The sequence below is a fragment of the Astyanax mexicanus genome, chromosome 6 (assembly GCF_023375975.1).
Source record: "Astyanax mexicanus isolate ESR-SI-001 chromosome 6, AstMex3_surface, whole genome shotgun sequence".
Lineage (NCBI taxonomy): Eukaryota > Metazoa > Chordata > Actinopteri > Characiformes > Acestrorhamphidae > Astyanax > Astyanax mexicanus.
This window is the reverse complement of record NC_064413.1, coordinates 47842554-47858712: the sequence shown is the minus strand read 5'-3', so window position 1 is coordinate 47858712 and position 16159 is coordinate 47842554. Positions and strand designations below refer to the sequence as shown.

Here is a 16159-nt window from a genome sequence, read left to right as displayed (position 1 = left end):
TTTATGGTCTAATCTTTAAAGTGGTAATCGGTAATCCTGAGATCTACAGCACCATCGATAATTAACACATCATGTTTATCTAATTATTGTCTACAGAAGTCCTGGATTACTATATACTACACATTACACCATTGTGTATAGTGTATATAGTGCATTTTACTCATTAGTATGTAGTACCCTAGTAAAACGTTGTCATGTTGTGATCATTTTTGTTATTGTGATATGATGGGTATGTGTTTAAATAGCACTGACCAACTACATATTTTATTACAGAGATTATAATTAGTCATTGTGATTGTGTGAGAGCATTAATAATACATCATGTATTGTGAAAATGTCTTTAAAGAGTCACAAGGGAGGATCTGATATTTTTACCATTTCACCCACCCTTATATTACACCACATTTACCATCATGTACAGCTGTGATTTCTAGCCATGGCATTATTACTGATATTGGTTGTTAATGATTCATTATACAGTGTTTTTCACACTCAGACACTATGAAAACATGTCCACAGATAGAAGCTGGACTGTACTGGGTGTATGATTCATTTAATTAGATACAAATATATAGAAGTGCTATCAAACTGGATGATACTTTTGGCAGCATGTAGCTTTTAAAAGCAAATACGCGTGGTTCATCTGTAGCATCTCTTAAATAACTGTTTGAAAAGTTTAGTAGTTGTAAAGAATATTTTTATTTAAATACTGAACCAAAGATTCATTGTAGAAGTTTGGAACTGTAGTTCTGCTCAGAGCTGCTCCTGCAGTGTTGATCAGTGGCAGAAAACTGTATCTTCCCTGGAGCTTTCACACTGTGCTCTTCTGACCTGCACTAAACACCGGGCTCAGGGTCACTGAGTTCAGGGAAGATGCTGCAGGTGTCTCTCGCTGATGGAGTGAGACGCTCAGCCAAAAACTCAGAGCAGAGACACACACTCCTCTTTCTCTTTCTATCTCTCTCTCTCGCTCTCCCTCCCCCTGGTCATCCATCTGGGCCATTCTTGGACAGCAGGGTGTGCCTCTGAGTAGAACCGCAAGTGTGTGTGTGTGTGTGTGCGCACAGTGATGACGTCTGTTGGCAGCGGTGCCAGGGCAGTACTGTACCCAGGGGCAGCTAAAGGCCTGAGGCCCAATGAACCGTTCCCACATCAGGATACAGTTGGCAGAGCAGAGATTCAGGTCAGGGAAGCTGATTGGACATCAGTGATTAAACAGACTGCAAAATCAGCCAGATCTCCTCAGCAGTGTTGAGTCTGCAGCTGACATTACCACTGATTTAATTACAAATCGAACTATTCTTTGATCAGAGATTTAAAAAAATATTAACAGGTCAATAATCATATACTTTACTTTAATTGGACTCGGATGACCTTTCTGCATTTGTTGCTCTCAGGTCATTTAAATTCAGATTTATTTACATGCAGTTTGATGTTGCAGACGCTTTAATAAATGTGTTTGATCATGAATCCGTCTGGCATTTGAGTGACCCCTTAGTACATCCCTCAGTGAGACAGTGAGTAAATACTGCAGCACTTTAATCCACAGCTCTTCTCTGCATTAGGGCTGAAGAACCTGCTCTGAATATCAAAACTGTGTGTCTGTATAACTGAACTAAATTTATACAGTATAAAAAAAGGTATACAGAAGTTCAGTCTTTGGCCCAGACTTTCAGGTGTGAAAACACCCTAAGATTAAGATGATCCTTAATAACTACTGGGTGCAGTGTGACAGACCTGAAGCAATGGGCAGCCACCTCAGTGTCTGAGGAGTTATGTGTTTTATGTTTCTTGCTCAAGGGGAGATTCCCCACCCCCGTTTCATATTGGTTCTGATTCCAAGCCTACAAATTGTTCAGATGTTAAAATTGTCATTTTTGTCAGTTTTTTTCCTTTTATTTGAGATCTGTTTTGCTTTACCACACCTTACTTGTGCCCACTGTCAGGTCTTAAATTTGCCCATGCACATGGTGGGAGTGTTTGAGGCAGCATGCGTTGTAGCCTGTGGACATATATCGGCGTGACCAGTTAGCATTCTGGCTAACAGCAAGCTTTCTATGGAGCTGCTCTTTACTTTCTTTCACGCTTCATTTTCCTCAGCAGTTCTTCACCTTTATGTTTAGAACCACACTGTTGGTGATAGGAATGAAATGTGGTAAAAAACATAAATTGTGTCAAAAAATGTCTCTTCACTCTTTTATAATTCTTTTGCATCTATACTTCATCTGTTGCTTACCACCAAATTGTGTCCACAAATTAAGTCTTCCCATAAGAAATGAATGGTTGCTTGTCACTCAGTCGCCTGCTAGCGTGAGCTTACTAGGTTATGCAGGTGTGGTGGTTCCCAAGCCATCTTCTGAGATCACGTGCCATGATGAACCTAAATAATGCTATCCCATGACTTTTGGCAATGCACAATATTGCACTATTACAAATCTTTCTATCCCTTTTTCTGCCCTTTTCTCAGTCCGTCTTTTCCCTCCTACATGGATCTGAGCTCCATCTTTTATTCATCTCTCCCTCTCTCTCTCTCTGGCTCTCTCTCTCGCTTGCTCCCTCTCCCTTGCTCTCTCCCTTGCTCTCTCTCTCTCTCTCTCTCTCTCTCTCTCCTCCTCCTCTCCTGTGCGGTGTTCTCCTCAGTGGAGTGATCTCGCGCTCCTTTGAGCCTTGAGTGGCTCTCCCACACAAAAAGACGCTGCTTCAAAAGACCTTCAGCACAATGGCCTGGCCTCTCTCTCCTGCTCTCAGCCATTCTGCTTTAGCGTCTCCCACGCCTCATCATGCCTGTCATTTCATTAACAAAGCACATTAACCCCACTGCAACACACACACACACACACACACACACACACACACACACACACACACACACACACTCTTACAAACAAACACCTAACATGCACATACTGCGTGCACTGGGCGAAGGTGGAATAGGGAACTCACTATAGACTTTAATTATGACATATTTGATTATGAAGTATTGTTATTATTGTAACATATTTTGCAGTGTACTATAAGTCATCATTACTTATTTCTGTGCAAATTATGCATTTGAGAAAAAGCAAGGTATCTAATATAGTTTATACTATATTAATCTTTAAAAAAAATAGAGAAAACTGCAGCATTTATTTTTATTTGTTGGAGTAACTATGCTGTATAAGAGGGACTTTCTATTAGATTTTGGAGCATTGCTGTGAGGATTTGATTGCATTCAACAACCAGAGTATTTATGAAGTCATAATATATGGATAATCACTACCTGACCTCATTATTCCAAACTTTCTAACTCATCCCAAAAATACTGAATGGAACATTTTTTCTGGTCCGTTCCAGAGAAGATCACTCTATTGATCCATAACTCAATGATGGGATGCTTTGTACCCCTTTAGTTAGGCGTGGTGCTAATAATTAAATATTTATCTGCTCCACAGTCTTATTCTATTGGCAGTACTTATCTAAAGGTGATATGAAAGCTTTGTGTGCATTTATGCATTTGTATCAGGAATGTAGATTAATACATTCATATCTGAATTAGAGGGGGTCTCTACAAATAGTTAGACATACAATATATGCCAATTTGCTGTTTTTCATTTGTTGATATAATGTGAATCAAGCAGTTCTTTGTATTCTATGAAACGCTAAATGGAATAATAGAAACACTCCACTATAAGTTGGAAGTAAGCATTTTTTACATTGAATTCCATTGCAAAATAAAGAGTTAAGGGTTGTTTTCCCATCTGCTTTAATATCTTGTGGTATATTAATAGTGTGTTACTGACTCTTCACAGAATGGGTGAGATTAGCTACATCAGGACCAGTGACTTAAGCCTTATTGTTATTAATGTTTCCATAATAATCTATAAACTTGCATCGGACTGTTTAGCATTTAACTACATATTTCTGAAGCACATTCCTGCGGAGCTTTCTAAAGGAAAAGGTCTGCGTTTCCTCCACTTCCACACTGCTTCTCTCTTTGAGGCGTGCCTCTATCCTTTCCCTTCCTGCCCTGGGCCGATGACATCATGGTTCTGTGGGTGCACTGTGGGTGTGGGTGCAGGGTGAAGAAATCTCGGAGATTACACAATCAGTGCACACAAATGAGCCCTTCAGTGACCAGCTGCCTATCAGAGCTTTCAGCAGAATGATGAATGTGTGTGTAATGTGCTATTGAAATGTTTGGACACACCAGATAGAGCTTTTAATGGTTTTAATGGTTAAGAACATTCAACTTTTGTCAGTTTGCCTAGAGTGTTGGAACTTGCCTAGAAATAGAAGTGGAGATGCACCAAACTTAGATTTTTTGGCAGATACTAAAGCAAAACAAATGGAAACATGCAGGCCAAATACTGAACATCAAAAAACAGTTACAATAAATCTACAATTTTAAATATTTATTGAACACTGAACATTGTTAAATTATTAACTCTCTTCCCATTTTTGGACAAACACAAAATCTTGGTTCTTATTAGGGAGACACTCTATTTTAGACTCTGGTTCTGATGTTGGCAGCTGTTAAATCTACATTTGATTCAAACAAGTTTCCATACTTGTTCTTGTACTATTTGTAGCAGTTTTGTTTATCAGTATTTGGGGGAAAATGCTTTTATTCCAAAGAAGACACTTTGATGAACATTGTTGACAGTTTTGAAGTAAAATACACACAATAGATATGACTATAATTATAAAAATATTACCATTGCATGTTCTTTTCCATTTCAACTGAAACATTTTTTTGTGTTTAGGGTTCTTAACAACAAAAACAGTGTCTTTATTATTCCATGTCATTGCACTAAAGGCAATAAGCTTCTGTTGAAGATCTGCGCCACCCAGTGTCCATACTGTGTAACTGCACTTCAGCAAGGGGCCAATACTCTGACCCCTGCTACCCAGTTATTGCTCTAATTCCCCAGTGGCTCTCAGTGTTTTGACTTCTTGTTGACCAGTGTCTCGCTACATTTCAAACAAATATAATGTATTTTATTTACACTTTTACTTTGCATTTGTTTTTGTGTCATTTCCATTCTCAGTTCTCTCAAATGTAACATATCCTTGCCAGTACATTCAGAGTCTTTGCATTTGTTCACTCCTCAAAGTAGTTGGGGTGCTGCCTGTCCACACAATTAAAGATTTATTTTTAATTTATTTAATTTATTTATTTATTTAAGCTTATGTGTTTTATGTCATAGTAAAAGAGAAGTGTGGAGTGTGGTTGGTTGGAGAAAGGGATGGATGATGGGTTGGGTGGAGAATCAATATTTGGTGGAATAACCCTGGTTTTAATCACAGTTTTCATGCATCTTGATATGTTTTCCTCCACCAGTCTTACACACTGCTTTGGATAACTTTATGCCACTCCTGGTATGTTAACACATTCAGTGCATGAAGTTCAGATAATAGTTCCTCTTGATTATATTCCAGAGGTTTTCAATTTGGTAAAATCAAAGAAACTCATAATTTTTAAGTGGTCTCTTAATTTTTTCTTTTTTTTTTTTACAGAACTGTATACTGCGTACAGTCACTGCCACTTTCAGTGTAGATGTTTGTAAAATTGTTTAATTTCAAGTCATTTTAAAGCATTTCTGTTTGTCCTGTTGTTAAGAAATGTTAAGACATGTAAAGAACGTGTGGCAGATTCAAATGTAGATTTTTGTTTCACATTTTTCATGATGGTGACCTTCTGTTAACACATACAGTGCATGAAGTTCAGAAGACATTCAGCATTCAGCATAGTGGACTGTAGAGTGTTTTGGGTTCATCACCATCAACATTTGTATGAAAACATGTATATGTTGTAAACCATGAAATATCGTGATATTGTTTTAGGTCCATATTGCCCACCCCTGGTGCTGTTATTACTTCTAATGTATAATTCTCTCTCTCTGTCTCTCAGAGCTGAACATGGAGTACAACCCGTCTGACCACCCGCGGGCCAGCACCATCTTCCTCAGCAAGTCCCAGACAGACGGTAAGAGAGACGCCCACCAGCACACTTCGTTATAAGAGCTAGACGACTTTAATTAAAAACAAAAGAACAGCTCAGATGCCAGGACATTGCCTTTAATTTGAACCAAATGAATGAGAAGACAGAATCGCAGATGGTGCAGCTTCTCTGAGAGCGAATGCACACGAGAGGAAGAATGAAAGAGAATCAGTCAGTCTGGGTTTCTGAATAATAGTTTCATTCAGCACCCCGCCTCAGGGTAGACTTCACTTTGTGAACCATCTTTTATCCCTGTTTGAGATGTTGGTGGTGCAGCTAATCCTCTGCTTTCCAGACCATTTCAGTGCTAATTACCAGTGTATCTTTTTTCTAATGTAACTAATCTAAGGAAACATAGTCCTTAGTAGTATTGTTAATCAGTAGTGTAAAATGAGGCTTTATAACGCTGTAAACAGTGTAATTCTCTGTCATTTTTAAGCTAAAAATGTTAAATATTTGAATTGTGCTTTTTTTTTTTAACTTGCCTCTGCTTGTTATTTTGTCTGTGTGATTAAATATTGTGATAGATGTATATCTTGAAAAGGATTGGGATATCATCCTCACTCTCTAAGTTATATTATTGAAATTTCTGACTTTAAGGGCAGTTGTGGAGGTAGCTTCAGACTAAATCTGAAAAACCTCAGGGGTTTCTTAGGATGAGACCAGCCGTGTGCAGGACGTGCATCACATCATTACATGAAATAGCTGAGTTGTAGTTAAACTTACATGAACTACACCCACTGGGCATATGGGGTATCAAGTCACTATTTAAAAATCTGCTCTTTGGCTGCACTGTGAACTTAATGAAGGCAATCTTAGACAAACTTATTTTAGGAGAAGTGTGTGAGTCTGCCAAATTCTCACCACCTAAAATCCAGCATTTATTTTCTTTATTAGATAAATTATCTTGTTATTTTGTGATACTAAGTCATGCTTTTAAAATATCAGTATTTGAAGATCTCACAATTACGACTTAGTATCGCAAAATACTGACTTTTCATCTCAAATCAATGACAGCATGTCAAAATATTGATTTAACATCTCAAAATAATGACAGCATCTTGAAATACTGACTTAGCATCTTGAAATAACAACTTAGCATCTCAAAATAATAACAGTATCTCAAAATACTGGCTTAGCATCCCAAAATATTGATTTAGCATCTTAAAATAACAACTTAGCATCTCAAAATACTGACTTAGCATCTCAACATAATGAGAGAACATCTCAAAATAATGATGTAGCATCTCAAATTAATGAGTGAACATCTTAAGATTGTGACTTGTAGCTCATTGTAATAACTAAGTATCTTATCATAACAGCTTAGTATCTCATTATAACTTAGTATCTCAAAGTATAAACTTATTTAAAAATAATGATAGAACATCTCAAAATAACGATTTAGTATCTCAAAATAAAGACGTAGTATATCAAAACAGCGACTTAGTATCTCAAAATAACTGCTGAGTATCTCAAAATAAAGAGAGAGCAGGTATGAAAGTAGGTATGTATTGGAATGGGCTTAAAAGGGGCATTATTATTATTATAATTATATTGGCTTTATTTTTATAGATCTGAAGGGAATTAAACCACAAGGTCCATGTTTGCTGCAGTCATTGAGTGTGACTAGTAGTGTTATTTTCTTAGTAAAATCCTCACTTTAATATTGTTTTTAAAAGCTGGTTCAGTTAAGAATCCACCTTATTTCTTGTCTTTCAGTTGCTCCTCCCAACAAGAAAGGTATGTTGATGCTGAGTCTGTTGAGGAGCTGGTAGTGTGTGTTTCAGCCTGTTTGTAGCAGACATAGCTGCGCTTTGCATTAGCAGAGATGTCCAAATCTACGTTCTCGTTCTCTTTCAAGCTCATCTCAATCTCATGTCAACAGTCATGATTCCTGTAGCAGTGCTGGAGTGCTGCAGGTAGTGTAACACACATCCACTAATGTTTATTCAAGCTTTAATTATACCAATAACACCAACCAGAGGTAATTAAAGCTACGCCTTAAGCTTTAAAAAAAATCTGTATTTCCAGACTCCTTACAGTAAATTGGGTGGTTTTAATTTGATTATAGGTTCAGTGCCAAGGAGTTATGCATGTTGACATAAGAGCGTGTTCTACGTGTGTGTGTGTGTGTGCTGCAGCTGTGTGTGGCAGTGCCACTCATACTGGCTTAAATCAGTAGCCCCAGCTGGAGGCAGAAACGGCTCCTGCATGCTGCTATAAGTGTTATTTGTGCCCAGTCAGACTGATCTTGTTTAAGCTGAGATTTGTGTTATAAACAGTGTCAGTGGGTTGAAACATTGCTCATTGTATATACTGTATATACTGTAAAAGTATGTGTGTGTGTGTGGCTTTGTGGCTTTGTCAGACTGAAGAGATTAATTTTGTCTGAGCTGTATATTTGTTCTTGTTCGCATTTTTGTTCAACGTCACATACACATGAACACACATATCAGCATGTGTGGAAATATACACATCCCAGTTATATATTACATAAATATAAATAACAATACCTAGTGTATACCGCATTTCCAAAAAAACTAAAAATCTGCAAAATGTCAGCTTTACATGAGAATAAAAATGCCATCTTAATGAATGAATGAATGAAGTTCAACCTTTATAGCCCCTTTCTAGGAACCCAAGGGCGCTTTACAATTTTACACGTTACACCCAACCACATTATACATCAACACTTATCCACACACCGGTGAGAAGTGGCAGCCAATAGCGCACAGCGTACTCTCAACCGGAAATGAGTCCACCTGAGGGACTGCATCGGACACTATAGCAATTTAACCAGGACAAAGAGCCAATCCGTATCTGGGCACAGTCATACATACACTTACACACACTTACACACACACACACAAACTTACATACATACCACACACTTACACACCGTACACACAAGATTAATTTAGAGTATCCAGTTTACCAGATCAATTTAGAGTATTCAATTTTTTTTCAGTTTCAGAAGTCAGTATAAACACATTTTTTTCTCCAGTCATTTTGGAGCAGTTCTGTTGGCGTATTCCTCATGAGCCTAAAAATATAAATATAAATAATATAATATAAATATAACAACTGACCAATTTAAACAAAAACAGTTGTAAAGAACAAAAGTTACTTTGACTCAAACTCATCCTGTTTAAAAGTAGTTTGGATTCTCTATTATCAGCTTGACCAAAACACACCAGATAACTTATGTAGTGTGTCAATTGCTGCATATAATATACAGTAATAAACTCCATTTGGCTTGGAGCTAAGAAAAAAAACAAAACAAAACACACATTACCAGTCAAAACTTTTTGATTTTGTTTAAGAATATGTTTTATACTTTAGATTTGTCTAAGTAGCACATTCACCTTTGAGTACAGATCTGCACACTCTTGGAATTTTAATCTCAGTGTCTTCATGAGGGAGAATCACCTGGAATAGTTTTCTCAGTGTCTTGAAGGAAGGAGTTCCTAGAGGTGCTGAGCAATAGTTGCTGCTTTTCCTTTACGCTTTGAAGCTCCAGCTCATCCCAAATATATTAATGTGTACAATGTAGAAAATTAAATTAAGTTAAAGGAATAAAGACAAACATTTAAAGAGAAGGTGTGTCCAATTTTTTGACTGGTACTGTAAAAACTAAAGGTGCTACAAAAGGTTCTTTTTGGAAGAGACAAAGTGTAAAGTGTAAAATTCTTATGAAGCAGCGGTTAGTTTAAAGATTATTTTGCCATTTTAAATGTTCTTCCCACACTCTGTTTCTTTTACAGATGTTTAAGGCACATCCATTTGATTTATAGGTTCTTTAAACACACACACACACACACACACACACACCTTTATTACAATCGAAGTTCTTTTAGGAGTCAAACATGGTTCTTCTTACAGCATCACAAACCATATGTCGCACCATAATTTATATGAGTGTAGGATATGCAATGCAAAAAAAAAAAAAAAACTTTGCAAAGTCAGAGCAGATTTGTCAGTCTTGCTTGACATTGCACATTATTCTAATTAACTCTAGATATTCCTAACATTTCAGGACATTTCTTCCTAAAAGATGGATGAAAACAGGCACACACACACACTCTCCACCAGCAGGCTTGTCAGAAAACCTGCACTTTTATTTTCTGCTTTACCCTCATCAGCATAATGCCTAAGTGCCGTGCCAGACTTTACAGAGCCGCTTTGAGTCGAGGCAGCTGCCTCCAGCAACACTGACGCTCACGTCTCTTTATGAATGAAACATTCTGCTTCATTCCTCTCATGGTTTTAACACCATCAGATTGATATCTGCCCCATATTCTCCATGCTAATAGGGTTTATGTTTGAATAAAAAGCCTCTGAGATTTCTGTACACAAAGGCCTAAACCCACATGAATAAAATATCAGTGTCGAAATGAATTTCCTGAGGCCTGCAATGGCAAACAAATGGAGGGGGCTTTATTAAGCTGTTCAGCTCACGGAGACTTTGCAAACACAGCAGTTCATATGACTCAAATCTGAGCAAACACAGCCTCGCTAACCGTTTAATAAATTCTGATCTCTGTACAGTGGCTTTCCTCTAGAGCTGCTGCTTCCAGACGCTTTATATTCAGATGGCTAGCTCTGTTAATTTGTGTCACATTTTCCCATCAAATAACTGTCTGTGCTTTCCCAGCCAGCTCTGCTTGCAGTGTGTGTGTGTGTGTGTGTGTGTGTGTGAGTGTGTGACCTGTGTAGAAATAGTGCTATAAATGAGCCTGTGTGATGGATTGGAATCATCACGTTGCTGAACCTGAACTAAGTGGAGATTATTTCCGACTCCGCTGTTCTGGATCTACGTTTCTCTACTGCCACATTTGCCTCTCATTTACACAGCTAATTGTATGACCTGATGTTCTCTGAGATGTGTGTTACTAACGAAGCTTTTCTCTTTTCAGTTCGGGAAAAGCGGAAAAGTCTGTACGTCAACCACGTAAGTACCACCTCCTTCATTAAGCATCCTCTGAACCCAACACATCTGACACATCCAACACTGTTAGTGTGAATTAGCCTTCGTTTCTCACTGAACTGGAACTTCATAAGGTGCCGGAGCTCGAGGCTTAATGTACTTGTCAGTATCAGGGCTGCAAATGTCACTGCATATTGTACTACACTGCTAGAAGCTATAATGGACGAATAAGAATTATAGAAGCTAGAGAATGTGGCACTAACCTGCAGGATATGCATGTGTGCGGTCCTCTGCATTGAAAGTGCATGTGTTTTCTGCTCATACAGACAACTGACAAACTGACAGATTTTAGCCAGTTACAATCATTACCACCCACTGTGCTGTCCACTGTGGGGGGTACTGTCTTCTTTGATGTATTCCCAGTGCACTGTAGATGGGGGAATGTTAATTGATCAGTCAACTTCAGAAATAAAAATGTATAGTCTTCAAGCTCCTACTGGCTTTTGTTTTTCTCATTATAACCTGTAAAATCACCTATTTTTTTCCAATCATCTCAAGATGATTATAATGATCAGAATTATCTAACGTCCAACATTGAGAAGCTTTGACCGACTTGGTCTTGCACATACCAATTATTAATGATTTGATTTTAATCTTATTTCAGTTATTATAATAATATGGTAATTTATTTCACTTAGTGTGTGTCATGTAATCAAATGGGTCAAAAGTATTTACCTTCATTGATCTGTAGGTACAAGTGTAGATACTAGGGTTTAAAATACTTCTATTGAAGTATTCAAGCTTTTTATTTTTACTACTTAAAGTATAAAAGTAAAAGTAATGTAAGGGGAAAACATGCTATTAGGACCAAAAGCTTAGGCTGCAAAACATGGTCTTATATTGCAGCTTGTAACTCCCCAAAAAAAAAAAAAAAGCACTAGGATATACAGTTATAACAAAAGGAATACATAAGAAAGACGCCAAATCTTACATAGAAATTACGTCCTTCAAATGCGATGAAACCTATTTTAAAAATAGTGTAATATAAAAAAAATGTAGTGTATTATTTTAAAACTATTATCTATGTATTCGTTTTAAAACTATTTTAAAAACAATACAAACATTTAACACACCGCTTTGGTTATGTAAGTTTACCGTGGTGTCTGTGCAGTCTACCTAGGCGGTCTCATGTACATGACTTTCACATGCCCATGCTAGCAAGGTCTCTCTTACCTTGCTTGCTGCATTTATTTTCAGACAAAGCTTATAAGATAATGAATGAGAATATTTCTTATTACGTTTATATCCTAAAATCTTCAGCAGTCTCTCAGAGATCATGAGTTTCTTCTTCCTCTTCTGCCTGCTGGCTGTGTTTAGTGGCTGATTGTGGAGTGTGTCTGAGTGTGTCTGTCTGTCTCTGTCTCTGTCTCTTTCTCTCTCTTTGTCTCTCTCTCTGTGTGTCTCTCTCTCTCTCTGTCTCTCTCTCTCTCTCTCTCTCTCTGTCTCTCTGTCTCTGTCTCTGTGTGTGTGTGTGTGTGTTTGTGTGTGTGTGTGTGTGTGTGTGTGTGTGTGTGTGTGTGTGTGTGTGTGCTCAGTGAAATGATGAAACTCCTGACACAGAGCTGGCCCTGTGTGTGTGTGTTTACAGATACGCTGTGGTGGGCACTGCTCTGTCTGTGTCTGCCTCTATGGAGTAAAACAGTTAAGGGCTACAGGTGGCCTACTTTCAGCACTGCTCTTCAGGTTGTGTGTGTGAAGTGGTGGGGGGACTGTGTCCATATTAAAGACTGATGTGTAACAGCTGCTGATGTGTGTGTGTGTGTCTCTTTCAGCAACACCCGTCTGGTCCTATGAGACGCAAGTACAGCTCCTGCTCGACCATCTTCCTGGATGACAGCACAGTTAGCCAGCCCAACCTCAAATACACCATTAAATGGTAAATACATTTACACCCTGTTCACTTGGGCTGAAACTACTTTTAGATTAAATTGATTAGAATTGAATATTAGAATAGTGAGTAATAAATAAACTAATTTATTAAATAATTGTTTAGATGGGTCTACATTAGTATACACATAAGTACAGTTGCTACCCCCTAATGTGGGTCAGAAAGCCAACAAAAGCCGTAGCAGTAAAACACCATTATGTTGGAGCCGTGGGTGAAGTTTGTGTACAACAGTGTAAAAATATGTATTGTTCTTAATAAATTGATATATCACTCACATTTAACGATCAAGCTAGTCTTCATGTAGACACTTAATATTTTTCATAACGGTATGTTGTGTGTTCCTTATACAATTACAGTGTTAGTAAAAATACATTTTTGTTTATTAAATATAATGCTGGAAATCAAATGTTGTTCCCCCCCTTTTGCCAGATTACCAAATAATCAATTCAAATAATAAACAGTTTAATTGATTATCAAAATAGTTGTTAGTTGCGATCCTAGTTTTTGCACATATTCACTTCATTTATCTTGCACATCACGATCATATTTGGATAAGTTTAAGGCACATTGAAAAAAAAGATACGAATCCCATCATTCTGGGCCACACTTAAGCCACGTTATAGCAGTATATATGCATCTTTCTGTTCAAGATCCATTCAACAATCAAAACTCCTCCCAGTACAACCAAGACCCATTAGAGTAATATAATTGCTGCCCAGTGAGTGAGTCTACAAAGTGTAAAATACAATCAGGATACATTCCAGATTCTAATCACAAAACATGTCTAGATGTAAATGGGTTCTATCCCACTATTAAAACTCCCAACTATATACTTGCATACAAAGTTGTTCAATTTAGATTACTAGACTTAAACGTTAATATCATTTAACTGAAATAATTAACTTAAATTAGGTATGGCAGTTTAATCAGTTATAACTTAAAAGCTCAATCTAAATATAGCTGCCATCAAAAGGCTTAAATATATTTCGTCAGTCCGAGATTAGGCTTTCAGTGATTTATTGGAATTTTTCTTGGGCAGCTTTTTTTTGCTTATTGAAAAGATTAGCAGTAAGACAGGTCAGTACAGTGGATAATATATATGAAACAAATATAGTCAATATACACAGTATTATAACAATAGAAAAACAAATATAATTATGCTGAACTGAGATTTAATATAGAGAAGAAAAAAAAAACACAAAACAAATATATTATTGTAGTTTAAAAGGGCAAAGCCTGTTACAAAACTTTCTAAAAGGGTCAATAATATCTGATTATATATTAATGGTTTTACCTGAAGCTCCCTGAAGTCTAGTGCATGATCGTCGTGATGACCAGATAAATTTGATTATTTCTTCTTTCTTTATTATCCCAGTAATAAAGGTTAGGCATTTAAACTCAAGAAATACTACACAATAACACATGCTGTTAGGTATGGAGGTGGTACCATCATGCAATATACAAGTTTACCAGTTCCACTTGCAGCAAAACTGACCACCATGCACCTCCTTGCATAACAGCATGTGTTTTTGTGAAGTGTCCTTCAGGTCAAATGCCTCAAACTTGTATCGCTAAACTTGTATTCATGTTATTACAGTGGTAATAACTTATTAGTACAACCCCAACCCACAGGTTGAAAAAAATATTCTACTTTATAACAATAATTGCAGTTTGTATGCAGTTTCACTCATATTACAGTTGTCAAAGGTGTGATTCTTCCCTCTAAGGATGTTGTTGTTATTTCTGTTTGCAGTGTTGCTCTTGCAATCTACTACCACATAAAGAACAGGTGAGTTCATGTCTTCTCCAGCATCTCTACACTCGTAGCCAGTCTCTTACTAACAGCAGGCAGTGTGTACAACCCCTTACCGCTGCATTATAAGCATCATGAATGGCTGTGTCTGTCCGGTTCTTTTGAATGAGCTCCTGGGTAAGGGCAGTGACACAGTAGCTGTGGGTCAGACTTCAAAGCCCAGTGTTGGTCCTTCAAATAGCCCTGGATGCAGAATCGTAAATGCCAAATGCATTTAAAGGACTTGGATCTTGTGTGCTCTGGACTCAGTGGGGGATTGCCCCCTTGATCAGAGGGACTAAAGGGTGAGAGTGGTATTTACTGGACATCTGGAGGCTCATTCTGGTGCTTTTGTGTACATGGTACTTGTATACAGTTTAAAGTCTTAGAAATTCAGTTAAATTCTGTGTATCATGAAATCCCACAGCTTAGGTTTTACCAAATTTGATTGTTAATCACTCAAAATGGGAGAGAAAGGGATAAAGGACTTTACTATGGATCATGGTAATGAAGTCATGTAACACAATGTGATTATTTAGAGGGTTGTCCTTCATTTAGAATCCAAATGTTTTAAACTGATTTGGTCTTCTATCTTACATCCTGTGCAAGGTGGCAAAGATTGCTACCTTACACCCCATTGACAGTCTGTTTTCACGCCTTGTGCCTGCATTGTTTAAATAGTAAAGGTAATTGTGAATATATCAACGCCATGGGCTTGGTGTTCTCGAAATGAGGTGTGTTCAGGTAAATTTATTGTGTATTGCTATCTTGCCACTAAATAAATACAACTAAGACATATGTCAACAGTCAGAAGTTTATTCCTATCAAATACTACAGGCACCAAGGCACTAGGGGGGGCAGCACACTATTAAACAGGTGGTTTTATTAGTTTTGGAGCTAGATGCTCTGTTCTTCTCAGACAAAGTCCTGCATTGGCAATGAACAGACCACAGTAAAGGTTAATTGTTTGATTTACAGCTAAAAACATTTAATCAGACAGCAAATAAAATGTATAATTAATTTGTCCATTACAGAGATGCCTGCCAAAAAAACCTTTACAACGGTTTGATGTTTCTTCTAAGCACCCCAAATAGTTTGGGGGAGACTTTGCATTTATTTAGCATGATTGTGACTGAAAATACATTCTAAAAGTAACTTGTTTTTACCTGTATTTAACCAGGGTAGTTACACTGAGGTTAGAAATTCATTTTACAGAGGGGCCCCTGGCCAAGACAGCTGCAATTAAACACAATACAGACTGAAACTACAGCCTAAATAACAATAGTTAGAGAACCAATATGCATACATATAAACATACTTTAACAAGAATAATCATATGTATAAAAAATCGAACAATTAGTTTATTTACTGATTTTAAATGTTTCTGAAGATCACTCCATGTAAAAGGTGCCCTGTAACTGAATATTTCTTTCCAAATTCAGACCGAATTGCTGTGGTATTCCATATTATGTAGCTGCTGGAATGTATTTTGTACAGGGGCTAGTTTGAAGG

The 16159-nt window shown here is 37.3% G+C and overlaps 1 protein-coding gene across 2 annotated transcripts in view; it reads left to right on the top strand.

The window, feature by feature from the left end:
• The window catches only part of ccny (cyclin Y), a 94035-nt gene that overhangs the window by 50112 nt on the left and 27764 nt on the right, over positions 1-16159 (top strand). The window contains exons 2-6 of one of the 2 annotated variants that reach the window (XM_007238621.4): positions 5891-5965; positions 7700-7720; positions 10897-10931; positions 12740-12843; positions 14609-14644. In XM_007238621.4, the coding sequence (XP_007238683.1) occupies positions 5891-5965; positions 7700-7720; positions 10897-10931; positions 12740-12843; positions 14609-14644 (271 nt within the window). The remainder of the gene's footprint in view (positions 1-5890; positions 5966-7699; positions 7721-10896; positions 10932-12739; positions 12844-14608; positions 14645-16159) is intronic. The other variant, XM_007238622.4, reaches the window with a different exon arrangement.